Source organism: Phaseolus vulgaris, chromosome 10 (genome assembly GCF_051622355.1).
Source record: "Phaseolus vulgaris cultivar YP4 chromosome 10, ASM5162235v1, whole genome shotgun sequence".
Lineage (NCBI taxonomy): Eukaryota > Viridiplantae > Streptophyta > Magnoliopsida > Fabales > Fabaceae > Phaseolus > Phaseolus vulgaris.
This window is the reverse complement of record NC_143507.1, coordinates 4,287,098-4,301,649: the sequence shown is the minus strand read 5'-3', so window position 1 is coordinate 4,301,649 and position 14,552 is coordinate 4,287,098. Positions and strand designations below refer to the sequence as shown.

General features: G+C 29.9%; 1 protein-coding gene across 1 annotated transcript; it reads left to right on the top strand.

The window, feature by feature from the left end:
* Positions 1 to 7,803: 7,803 nt before the first annotated feature.
* On the top strand, positions 7,804 to 9,042 carry LOC137819097 (ATP-dependent Clp protease ATP-binding subunit ClpA homolog CD4B, chloroplastic-like). Its single transcript, XM_090296566.1, has 6 exons — positions 7,804 to 7,815; positions 7,936 to 8,121; positions 8,218 to 8,292; positions 8,604 to 8,683; positions 8,766 to 8,880; positions 9,031 to 9,042. The coding sequence occupies exons 1-6, from the start codon at positions 7,804 to 7,806 to the stop codon at positions 9,040 to 9,042; spliced, it is 480 nt and encodes a 159-aa protein (XP_090152692.1).
* Positions 9,043 to 14,552: the final 5,510 nt, after the last annotated feature.

Here is a 14,552-nt window from a genome sequence, read left to right as displayed (position 1 = left end):
TCTCACAAATGATACCCCTACCCCTCTATCTTGCTCTCCAAGACACTGTCTCTCATAATTAGAGTGTCTTGCCTCATGTATTATGCATTGAATTTTGAAACAGAAAAGAAACTATGCAAGAGTGTTTAGTGAGACTTGAGTGCTCATTTTTGGGTCTTATCTTAAATGTTTGTGCTCTTTATGTGGCGGCTCTTCACCACTTATCTTGGAGTCTTCTACCATTCCAAGTGACGTGATTCATTGCATTTTTCCATAAGCTTTTTTCATCCCTTCATCTTATTTCATTCTTATTTACGCCTCCATTTTAAGTCTTTCTATACTCTTTAATTTCGGTCTTTACATTGTTTTTCTTTATCTTGTTCATTGTCTTAATTCCACTTACTCGCAGGGTTCTTAGGCATTCTTTGGACACAATACCCAATCTGAATATGAAAATTTAGCTCTAGAAATTTTATTTGATATCCAAACTCATGCATCCAGTTGTGCCATACAAAAAACTTCTCGACCATATATTTTTCCTTGCTTAAAGATTATCCTATTTTAGTGTTCCAAATCATGCACAGAATAGTTACCTAAACGCTAAACACAAGATTACTCATTTTAAACTTATCTTTATGCCAAATAATTAAAATTCCACCAACATGGTTCATGCCCATAGTTTCCACCCATTCAATTTTATTCGACCCCCACAAAGCAAAATAAATTTCCGGACAAGATTTATCACACAAAGCAAAATAAATTTCCGGACAAGATTTATCATACTTAGTTTCTTGAATGCAAATAAGATCCAATTTTTCCTAATGGATTAATTTTTTTTTTATGGTAGCTATTCTCATTAATTCAACCATCTACTACCAAACACTCTTTCTTGACAAACACTATGATTGTGATTTTCCAATTCTTCAATTCTACTAATAATAAAAGGTTACATATTTTTTTCATCCTTACACTTTTACATTAAATTGGTTTTGACTGCTAGTCCAAACTTTAGACCTACTGAAATGGGTCTTTGTTACCTTTTTTACGTGACAAACAAAATTTCTAGTGTGTATTATGATGTTAGAACATTTCATACTCATCGCTGACATGAATGTTATAACAATATAATATACACTAAAATTTTGTTTGTTACTAAACAAAACTTTAGTCAGGACTCATTTCAATAATTTTTTTCTACAAATATAAAAAAAAGTAAAGCTTGAACTAAAAAAAAAAAAACAATTTCGCATCGACAAAAACATATTTAACCCATAAATCCTAATATGTGAAACCAACTTGTTTGCCTAAATTTCATAAACTAGATTTTTCCATAGACCGCTCCTCAACCAAAATAAGCGATTAAAATTCCTAACCGCGTTATCAAAAGTATTATTATTAATTTGTAGCGATTATTAATCAACATGTAGGTAAAAATCCAATATTGAAGAAATTGATTGAATAAATAATAGTGGTAGAAACTAATTGAACACGAAATAGCAAAACTAAAGCGGTAAAAAAATAACATAACTGCTGAACTGATACATTTTATTTGATTTACTTCAACCATATATATATATATAATTATAACTATGAGAAGCTATATAATAGGAGCAATAACTAACCACTAACACAATACTAACAATCCTGTAAACACTTTCAATACCACTAAACCACACTACCGTAAACAATTCAAAGACTAATTCAAACTTTAATAAAATCTGAATTAACAAGAAACAATTATTACTATATAAATATTTAACTAAGTGACTTGATAGTGAGAGTTTTATAGTTATTATCCCTCATCCCATAACTAAGGAGATCATAGCGGAATCCACCGAGATCTGCGAACGAGAAAGTCGTATTCAATTCGTGTAACACCAACAAGTTTTATTAATTGTTGCTTATTAATGTTTTCATGGGTTCATTAGTGACACTAGAGCCTCATAGTGTTGTTACCTTTAAATACTAAATTCAATATATATAGTGCTACCATTACTTTCAACCTGTTACCAATTAAGGAAGTTTTTTACCTCTTCGTATAACCTTACACTTATTTGATCAAAACACTTTTTTTCTAAGTCAGTGTTTATTATTCACGATTTAATGTCACACTGATATCTTTTCTAGTGATTATTTTGAAAAAATGGAAAAGAAAAATCAAATTGATATTTTTTTATTAAAAATTTCCGAGTAATAATGTGAATATTGCTTTAGGAGGAATTATATAACGTGAAAATACTTATTACAAAATATATATTCTAAGACAGACTCAAGAGTGGCGGCATAATTAAGAAAGTATATAAATATGAAATTATAAAAGTAACTAGTGTTTATTACTCATGAGTTTAATATCACACTCATGAGTAATGATTATTTTGACGAATCTTTGAGCAATGTGATGGTATTTCTATAATAAGAAAAACAAATTACTTTAAACTCTTTATTGACTTGTCCATTGAATTGTTAGTCACTTTAACATTGAAATTGCTAAACCCTAATATTTTTTATCAACTTTATTTATCTAGTAATCATATTTTTTAAAATAATGTATAGATTAAGTACTTTTCACAACAAAGTAAAAAGATAAGCATGAATGCTTCATCTTAACAAAGTAAAAAGGATAAGCATGAATATGCTTCATCTCTAAGATGATATATTTTACATAAACAAGACACAAGTATTTATTTTGATATACGTTATGACATCTAGTAGATTTTGTTTTGTCTAATAAGTGAAGTCTTTGTTTGGATGATAAACACACAATCTTAAGTTAATGTTGCACTTAATGAAAATATTTTCTAGCTTATTATATGTTGTAGGGCTTTTTTCAATCTTCAATTTCACAAGATGATTTGCTAAAATATGTGTCAACATCATGATCTCTTGGTATACAAGCTAAAGTTGTTTTGCATCGATAATCATCATCTTGCTACATTACAAGAAAATGATTAAATAGTAATCAAATTTAGAGATAAAAAATAATTAGTCACTATATTTACTAAATTAGATATTATTTTAGAGACTAACAAATTATTAATAAAAATTAATAAAATTGTTTTTAAATTGATATCTAAATGAGGTTTTAGTTACTATTATTTTAGTTTCTAAAAGTTTATAAAAGACTAATATAGACTAATTTAGAATATAAAACAATAAGTAGTTAAAACCTTGGTAGGTAATGGTTATGTACCAATTTCAAAATTATTTTATAAACTTTTATTAGTACTAGAAACTACTTTATATACTAATAATTTTTGTAGTTTATAAAATGGTGTCTAATTTAGTCAAATAGTAACTAATTATTTTGATATTTAAAATTAATTTTTATTTAATGATTTTCTTGTAGTGATATGTGAACTCTGGTCAAGGCATATTTCATGTATGATCTTTACTTTTACATAGGTTTGAGTACAAAACTATCTGATCTAAAGGTTGATAAGTAATGTTAGCTATCAAAATTTTGCTTGAAAATGAGATTATCATTTAATATTACAGGGATTTGTAAATGACAAGATGAACAAACAAAAATAACGTGATGACAGGAAAGTCGAAGAGCTTGCCACAATCACACCACCAATCATTTAATCTAACTGTATATGACTGAGGTCGTCGACCATCTTGGGGGGTGGCTCTAATTCTTGGACGTCAAATTCAGAAGGTGGTGATATTTTTTGGATAATAATGACTTGTCAATGCTTTTCCTTTAATGATTTTCCAAGATAAGGATAGGGTATTTGGTGGGGCTTTTATTGCCCATATAGCTAGACAACATATTAAAGAATTCACTTTTTGTAAAATATCATAAGCTAATTTCACAGAGTAAATTCCTCCCACTCCATCTAGCCAAACAAATTTATCCTGGATCTCCTGTTGTATTATAACCTCTTCTAGGTCTAGATATAGTTGTGTAAGTTGTTCACTTTCCCACTCAAAAAGGTTCCTTCTCCACAATAAGTTCTAGGTGAGTCAATTCTTCTACCCACCTATTGTATAGATCTCCTCTTATTATTTGAGATTGAATATATTCTTGGGTACTTCTGGTATAAGGGAGTATTACCTAACCATTTATCTTTCCCAAAAAAAAGAGTAGCATTTCCCTTCCACACTTTCCATATCATTTGATTATAAACCAACTTTTTGTACTTCTTTCTTCACACGAAATACATAGATCCCTCCACCACCATGATTGTGCATTACTCCTCAATGTTCTCCCATTGTTAGTCCTTTTGACATTTAGAAATGATCACATCTCTCCAGACTCCCAACATTTCCACCTTGATTTTCCATATCCATTTCGCTACTATTGAACCTTCCTATGTCCTTTATATCTAGCCCACCTTGTTCTTTGGCTTCCATATGGAGTCTCATTTTTATCCAAGCAATTTTCCTTCTTTCACTTCCCCATGCCCACAAAAATTTCCTCTACAAGCTCATCATTTCTCTACACACAAATGACGGGGATTTAAACAGGGACATGTAATATAACGGTATTGTTGTGAGCAAAATTTAATTAGGAAAACTCTTTCTACAAGAGATAGATGCTTTTCTTCTTATTTACATAGTTTCTCGCTCACTTTTTCTACAACCCCTTTCCAATAGATCTTTTTCCTAGGGTTTCCTTCGACTTGTAAGCTTAAGTATTTGAATGAGATAGACATTTGTGTATAGTTCAACATATCAGCAAAAAGTTGTAGCCATTGGCTATGAACCCCAACAACACCAATCCTCGTCTTATGGAAGTTTACTCTTAAATCATATGCTAGTTCAAAACATTTTAATAAAATCTTTACAATTAAAACATTTTAATTTGTAGCTTGACATACAAACAAAGTGTCATATGTGAATTGAAGCATTGATACCTCGATCTGGTCAATTCCAATTTTCATCCCATGTAGTCTATTTTGTCTCATTGCTTGTCTTACCAAACCGGCCAACCTTTACACAATATAAGAAAAGAAAGGGGTCATTGGCTCCCCTTATCTTAGTCCCTTATTTTAAAGATGATCAAACATATTAGGATGAGGCAATTTCAATGTTAAAGTGACTCACCATAAGTTTTAAAGTAAAAGCTCTTCTTCTTATTATAGAAATACGATCACATAATTAAAAGTCAATCACTTTGAAAAGTTTACAATGATATAGATATGAAAAAGTGGAACAATATGAATTTATGCAAGAGACACATGCATCAAAAGTGGGATAACAACATTTTGAAATTAATTTGGCAGAAAGACATGAATAACACCAATTGTTCAATTAAATACCAACAGTCTCTTAAAGTTAGAAGAATACAAACAAAATTTCTTCACCTTACTTAATAGATAATTATTCAGAAAAGGAATATCTTCTCTTTTGTTCAAGTGTTTAATGAACAAGCTTAATATGTGTCAGCAAAACTTTACAATGACTTCTGAAGTACTTTGCCGTGGATACTACTAACCTAAAAGAATTAAGTAAATTAAGGAGATACTTCAGGATTATTCCAACCCTTATATAAATACCATCAACAAGTCGAAAAAGAAGATAAGAAAATAGCAACTATAAAGAGTGACATGAAGTTGCATATCAAACCAAAGTTTTCATCCACAACTTTTGTTTAAAAATACATAAAATACTAGTATTTCGATATTATTAAGAATTTGCAATTTGATATGCTGTAAGGTTTTGATCCCATACATTTGAATTCTTGCTATAACATCTTCTAAAATCTAAGTATATTATCGAATAATACATATGAAATTTAATCAAGCACATTCTTTTACATTTTTTATAAGGAAAATGTTAGCAAATACGCGAAGTTTTTAAAATAAATTAAGATTATAACTATCTAATTTTTAAAAAACAACTGAGATTTACAAATTGCTATGTTAATTTTTTTTATCACCAAAGAATAAATAAATGAAATTAATAAAGATACTAATTATTATACACGACCACAAGGTTACATAGAGACAAAGCAAATTGTTAAAGGGCTTTCTTCATCATTTTTACTTTAATTGAAAGAAAAATTTTCTTCCAACTCTATTAATTCACTTAAAAAAGAATTGGACAAATGCATCACACAATATCCCTCAAAAACATTTGGCCAAATATATCTACGTATTTCAATAGCCATTCTTTCCCTCAAAAAGGTATTCCTGTTCTTGAAGTGATTATGTGTTGTATGTCTTTATCTGTTACTATCTTAAATGAATTCTGAATTCGGGTTAGTTGAGCTTTTGCACCAGCTTCATCAATCAAATCAATTGCCTTATCAGGAAGAACACCATGTTGGGAAAAACGGGTAATTTTCCCACTAAAACAAAACCCTAACAGAGTTACCCGACAAATAATATTGAATAAATAAAGCGGAATAATAAAAGAGATAAAGAGGAAAAAACACACCCGAAAATGGTTAACGGAGTTCGGCCTGTTTAGCCTAATCTCCGAGCACAACAAAAACAACTCCCTTTTATTATTATGAGAGAAGATATTACAAATTGGGATATATAACAGTGAAGGAGAAGAGTTTAATTTATAACCCTCAAACCTCATTCCCAAACAATGAACCCACCGATGTGGGACTTGGGATTAAGCCAAAATCAACAAATCTCCACCTTGGCTTAATTTCAAGTCCCACCTAAAACAAATCTTCTCACAACATAACAAAAAACAAACTTTACAGTGCTTCAAATTTGCGCCTCTGGGCGCCAACTTCAAATGTGCAAAATATTAACCAAGTCTAAACAATATTCAAACTTGGCCCTTGTAACCACCTTGCCTTGTAGCGAACATCTTCTTTATTAGAAAATTCTTCTTTCTTTGCAAATACCCATTTGCACCCAATTGCCTTCTTACCTTTTGGTAATTGTGCCAACTTCCACGTCTTGTTCTTCTTCAAAGACTGCATCTCCTCTTCCATCGCACCCGCCCAATTACCACTCTCTGAACTCAGAATGGCTTTTGGGTAAGTGGATGGAATGTCATCAACAACTGGAAGTGCATAGGCAACCATATCCATGAAACGAGCAGGCTTCTGAATATCTCGTCTCTGTCTTCTAACTGCAATTGGCGCTGATTGTTAGTATTATTAATATTGTTAGTATTGTTAATATTGTTAGTATTATTAATATTATTAATATTATTAATATTATTAATATTATTAGTATTATTAATAATAATAAGTATAATAAAAACCATAATAAAACTAAAGAATTTGCTTAGTGTAGTGGTTAAATTTTACCTGATTGCTGAAGGATTGCTGAAGGAACCTGGCTTCGAAATTCACTGCTAATTTTATTTTATGCTGCTAATATTTACATACGGATTTTGATTCCCGCTCCATGGCGCCAAAAATTACATACGGATTATATCCGTATGTAATTACATACGAAAAAAATCCGTATGTAATACCTGTTTACATACGAAATTTAATTCGTATGTAATGTTGATTTTACATACGGATTTTGATCCGTATGTAATAATCTGTATGTAATTCGCGTTTTTCTTGTAGTGCTTATTAATGTTTTCATGGGTTCATTAGTGACACTAGAGCCTCATAGTGTTGTTACCCTTAAATACTAAATTCAATATATATAGTGCTACCGTTATTACTCAACCTGTTATCAATGAAGGAAGTTTTTTACCTCTTCGTATAACCTTACACTTATTGGAAGGCACTAAAAACCTTTGGAAACAATTATATATAATTGGTATAAATAATATACCCGGAGAGTCTACTCCATACAAAATTGAAACAAGTTAAGTAGAAAGGCTGTGTTACAAAGTTGGTTGGTGAATTTTGGAATGGAAAGGCTTTTAAATTATGGGACTGACCTAACACAAATGGCTAAAGATGTAACTATTTTCTAGAAATTGAAGCTTTGCAATTGTGCATAGTTACGAAAAGCAATGTTTTGGAATTTGGTAAGCAGTGTTTTATGTTAATGCTGAAACATACTCCTTGGGTTTATGCAGGGAAAGTTAGATCCAGTTATAGGAAGGAGTAAAGAAATAGAGAGGGTTCAACAAATACTATGCCAAATGAGGAAAAATAGCCCTTGTCTTGTAGGTGATCCTGGTGTAGGGAAGACTGCAATTGCTGAAGGGCTTGCTCAGGGCATTGTGGATGAAACTGTTCCACTGAAACTCCAAGGGAAAAAGGTCATCATCCACTCAAATCTTTTATAAAGTTTAGATATGAAGTTTGCAGTGACATTGTATTGCAATTGTACCTAACATATATATATGATCGTTTAGGTGATTACTCTAGAAATGGGACGTCTTGTTGCTGGAACCAAGCATCGCGGGGATTTTGAGCAGAGGCTGGTAGAGGTGATTGAAGAAGTGAAAGAGAAAGTGATGGGGAAATAATTCTCTTCATTGATGAGCTTCACACTCTAATAGGAGCTGGTTCTAGCTCAAGTCCTCTTGATGCTGCTAATATATTGAAACCAGTTCTTTCAAGATGAGAGATCAAGGTATCATGTGCATGCATCAAGTGCTTAATTTACTTTAGGGTTTTGCTAATTAGGGTTTTTAAAGTTAACTAGTTTTTTGTCTTGTTTTTCTTTGAACTTTATGTACTTGAAAACATTTGACAATATGATATGAAGTTCTTATATATGGTAATCTGAGCTGTGCAGTGCATTGGAGCAACAACTGTTCATGAGTACCAGAAGTACATAACAAAGGATCCAGCACTGCAGAAGTACAATATGATTATGTACTTTATTTTTTTGCTTTATCCAAAAGCCACAAATCCTTGGAATGTTTAGTTTTATGAGATTATGTTTAATGTGATGCAGTGATGGTGTTCTTCCTGATAAGGCAATTGATTTGATTGATGAAGCTGGTGCAAAAGCTCAACTAACGCTTTGTAAGAAAGTCCCTTCGTCTTCAAAAAACAATAAATGCAAGACGGTCACACAGAGAGACATACACCACATAATCTCTACAAGAACTGGAATACCTCTTGAGAAAGTGTCGATCAAAAAATAAACTTCTAATGTGAAAGTTTCATAAATTGATCGTTTTAGACTTTTTTTTCTTTTCACTTTTCTGTTTTTGAAGGATGTTGAGTGATATATTTGGCCAATTCTTTTGGAAGTGAATTAAAAGAGTTGGAAGCAAAGTTTTGCTTTGAATTATGAAAGGTTGAAGAAAGTATTTTAACAATTGGTTTTGTCTGTGTATATATGTTCTTGCTTTCTCTTTTGTTTCTATTACGAAGAAATATAGTTAGAGAAAATAAAATAAAGATAAATAAATAAAGTTTTATTCTCTTTCAAGACATATTTGTCTTTTTTTTTTATCAAAACACTTTTTTTCTTGAAGTCAGTGTGTAATTCTCGTGAGTTTAATGTCACACTGATATCTTTTCTAGTGATTATTTTGAAATAATGGAAAAGAAGAATCAAATTGATATCTTTTTATTGATTAAAAACTTCCGAGTAACAATGTGAATATCTCTAGAAATAAGACGTAGCTTGTATGGTGTAACATAAAAAAGTAGAAGTATAGATTAAGTACTTTTCACAATATGAATATGGTTCATATATAAGATTATGTATTTTATATAAACAAGACACAAGTATTTATTTTGATAGACGTTACGATATCTAGTAGTTTTTGTTTTGTCTAATAAGTGAAGTATTTGTTCAGATGATAAACAAACAATCTGAAGCTAATGATGTACTTAATGAAAATATTTTTCTAGCTTATTATATATTGTAGGGTTTTTTTCCATCTTCAATTTCACAAGATGATTTGCTAAATACGTGTCAACATCATGATCTCTTGGTATACAAGTTAAAGTTGTTTTGCATCAATAATCATCTTGCTACAAGCATACACTACAAGAAAATGATTAAATAGTAATCAAATTTAGAGATAAAAAATAATTAGTCACTATATTTACTAAATTAGATACTATTTTAGAGACTAAAAAATTATTAATAAAATTAATAAGATTGTTTTTGAATTGGTATATAAATTAGCTATTGTTCTTACAAAGGGCCTAGAAACTATTCCTCTTTAAGCAACATGTGTTGACTTCTCGGATCTTCTTAACTTTTTGGGTTGGACTCTCAAATTGGGCTCTCAGATAACTCCGGCTTCAGGTTGGACCTAAGGTTGACAAACTTCCTAAGTTGCATTGGATCAACTGGATCTTTTCGGCTTCTCCTCTCGATCTCCTCTCACAGTTGGGTGTGTGTACCTGTAAGGCGCTCCGATGTCAAACTCAGAATCAGTTTGATATAGTTATCAGATAAAAGTCACTCTACATACCTCTTAGATTGATGTCCTATTTATAATGTTTTCTTACTGGACCCAGAACCTATTTGGACTTTTCTTTTTTACCTAATATCTTTTTAAATACACACGTGTTAATTTGGGACTTATCGTTATGGGCTTCGCTACAGTAACTTATCATTATGGACTTTATTTATTTATTTATATATATTTTCTACATTTAATATTTCGGGTCGACCTTTCGGTTTGATTTTTCGATCAAACCTTTTAGTTGACCTTTCGACCTAGCAGTACACTAACCCAGGCATGAGGATTTTTGTAAAAAGACGTTATGCCTATAGGAAAACGAAAGAGAACATTTAAAGCCAATGTATTCCCTTCAACCACTCCTTTTGCCTTGTTGCTTCCTTCATGTGCCAATTCAAGTTGAACTAAATTCAACTTGGGAAATGTATTGAACTTTTCTAGCAGCATTAGTATTATTGAAATTCTTGACTTACAAGTCCTTAAGATTAGGGTTCCTAAAAAGAAACATTAATCTACTGCTGCCACTATGCAACAATAATGCAGTCATTGTTGCACAATCTACATTGGTGATTCCTACCTCTCAACTTTCTTTTGCCTGCATCACAAACCACAAAAACCTTCCCCCTTCTTTACATTTAGCCTAGTAAAATTTGTGCAATATTACTGCAACATCTGCATTTTCAGAATTGTAAAATCTTCAAGGTTTCACCTTACCTATCTTACCTTAAACTGCTCCACTATCTTTCTATGGTGTATTATTCCTCCTAAAAGAAGTCCTTTGTGTTGAATGGGTTGTTGTGCTTGGTTAACAACCTACTCCTTTGTGCCTTCTTCTTTCGATTCTGCCTCCTTTTTGCTTCTCTGCATCTTCCACCTTGCCTGCACCTTTCAGACCTGACCACTCTGTTTACACCATTAAACAGTGGCAGAAGGTTTTCGAAGCCTTCCCATGCCTTTAACCTACACACATAAGTAGATACCTTTGTATAACATCTTTTCAAAACAATTTCTCAAATTTTCACACATCTAACCAAGCTAAAACCACTACCTTAATATCATAAGGAATGCAAATGGAATTCGAAACCAGGTTCTTTCGTTGACAAAAAAAATTTAACCACTACAACAAACAAATTTTTTAATATTATCATGATTTTTATTATACTTATTATTATTAACAATACTAATAATATTAATAATACTAATAATATTAATAATAATAATACTAATAATATTAATAATAATAATACTAATAATAATAATAATAATAATAATAATAATAATAATAATAATACTAATAATATTAATAATAATAATAACTAATAATTTTAATAATAATAATAACTAATAATACTAATAATATTAATAATACTAATAATATTAATAATATGAATATAATATTAATAATATTAATAATTTGAATAATATTAATAATATTAATAATTTGAATAATATTAATAATATGAATAAATATTAATAATATGAATATAATATTAATAATATGAATATAATATTAAAAATATGAATATAATATTAAAAATATGAATATAATATTAATAATATGAATATAATTTATATTATTATATTATTAATATAATTTATATTATTATTATCAATATAATTATTATTAATATAATAATAATAATTATTAATAATAATATATATAAATTATATTAATAACAATAAATATAATAAAAATGATACTATGATCAAAGAACTTGTCTGATTTAAAAGGATTACAACTTTATAATATGTTATGAAACTAAGGATGTACAACTTTATTTTAACAATTATCATTAGATTGTTAAAGATGACAAAAAATATTGGGATGAAGCACCATAAGTTTAAAGTAAAAGCTCTTCTTATTATAGAAATACGATCACATCATTAAAGGTGAATTCACTTCGACAAGTTTACAATGATATACATATGAAAAAGTGGAACAATATAAATTTTTGCAAGAGACACTTGCATCAAAAGTGAGATAACAACTTTTTTTAATTTAATTTGGCAGAAAGACATGAATAACACCATTTGTTCAATTAAATACCAACAATCTCTTAAAGTTAGAAGAATACAAAAAAAAATTCTTCACCTTATTTAATAGATAATTATTTGGAAAAGAAATCTCTCTCTTTTGTTCAAGTGTTTAATGAACAAGCTTAATATGTGTCAGCAAAGCTTTACAATAACTTCTGAATTACTTTGTCGTGGATACTACTAACCTAAAATTACTGCATATGCACAAACATTTGTTTAAAAATACATAAAATACTACTATTTCGATCTTATTATTAATTTTCAATTTGTTATGCTGTAAGTTTTTGATCCCATACATTTGAAGTGTTGCTTGCTAACATCTTCTAAAAGCTAAGTATATTATCGAATAATGCATATGAAATTTAATCAAGTACATTCTTTTACATTTTTTATAAGGAATACTAGCAAATAATAAATACACGAAGTTTTCAAAATACATTCAGGATAGAACTAACTAATTTTTAATTTTTTTTAAAAAAGTAAACGCAGATTTACAAATTCCTATATTAATGATTTAAGTATTAGTGTAACACTTATATATAGAGACAAAACCAATTGTTAAAATACTCTCTCCATCCTTTTAACTTTAATTGAAAGTAATTTTTTTTGCCAACTCTTTCAATTCATTTCCAAAAGAATTGGCCAAATGTATCACTCAATATCCCTCAAAAACAGAAAAGTGAAAAAAAAAGAAAAACGATCTTTTAATAATTCACTTAATTTGGTCAAAATATTTCTAGGTACACTACAAGAAAATCATGAAATAGAACTCAAATTTAGAAATCAAAATAATTAGTTGGTATAATAACTAAATTAGAGACCATTTTAAAGACAAAAAAATAATTTGGTTTCTAAATTAGTTTCTATTGTTGTTAAATGATTTCTAAATTGATATTTAATTAGCAACCAAGATTTTTTCTACCAAATTTAGAATTTATATTATTGGTAGTTAAAACTTTAGCAACTAATTAGATACCAATTTAGAAATTATTTAACAATAATAGAAACTAAAAAAAATTAAACTAATTATATGTTGTTTCTAAAATTAATTTTTATTTCATGATATTCTAATTAGTATTTATAACATTCTATCACATCCTCAATAGGTAATCCTGTTATTGTAAATATGTGCTGTATCTCCGCAGCTGTGACTATCTTAAATGAATTCTGAATTTGCATTAGTTGAGCTCTTGCACCAGCTTCATCAATCAAATCAATTGCCTTATCAGGAAGAACACCATCACTGCATCACATCAAACATAATCTCATCAAACTAAACAATGCAATTCATTGCTTACTTAAATCAATTCCATGAAAGCAAGAACCTGATGAATCTCTCTGATAAGACAGATGCAGCAACAAGGGCCTCATATTCGTACTTAATGCCATGGAACTCTTCATATTTCTCTATCAACCCTTTCAATATTTCAATGGTGTCAACCACAGTTAGTTCAAGCACATCCACCGGTTGGAAAAGTCTCTGCAGCGCTGGATCCTTCGTAATGTACTTCTGGTACTCATGAACAGTTGTAGCTCCAATGCACTGCAGAGCTTGGATTATCATAACCACTTCATATCATATTGTCAAAAGTTTTCAAGTACATAAAGTTCAAAGAAAAACAAGTCAAAACACTAGTAAAAGAATCCTTTTTCATTCCTTAACTTTAAAGACATTGATTAGCAAAACCCTAAAGTAAATTAAGCACTTGATGCATACAGATCATACCTTGATCTCTCCTCCTGAAAGAGCTGTTTTCAATATATTAGCCATACGAACATCAGTTGAACAAGAACCAGCTCCTATTAGAGTGTGAAGCTCATCAATGAAGAGAATTATTTCCCCATCCCTTTCTTTCACTTCCTCAATCACCTTTACCAGCCTTACATTAACATCCTGGAATCTCTGGTTCCAGCAACAAGACGTCCCTTTTCTAGGCTAATCACCTAAACGGTCATATATGTTAGGTACAATTTTTTTTTATAGAGTAACACGATTAATTCTAAGGAGATAACTCATCCTAGTACTACATTCGTCCAAGCACACTAAATTATACTGCGAAATTATGATGGAATCCAGTGCATTAGTGTTGGTATGATCGTACCTAACATTTATGTCAGTAGAATTGCAATATAATGTCACTGTAAACTTCATATCTAAACTGTATAAAAGATTTGAGTAGATCATGACCTTTTTCCTTTGGAGTTTCAGTGGAACAGTTTCATTGACAATTTCCTGAGCAAGCCCTTTAGCCATTTGTGTTAGGTCAGTCCCATAC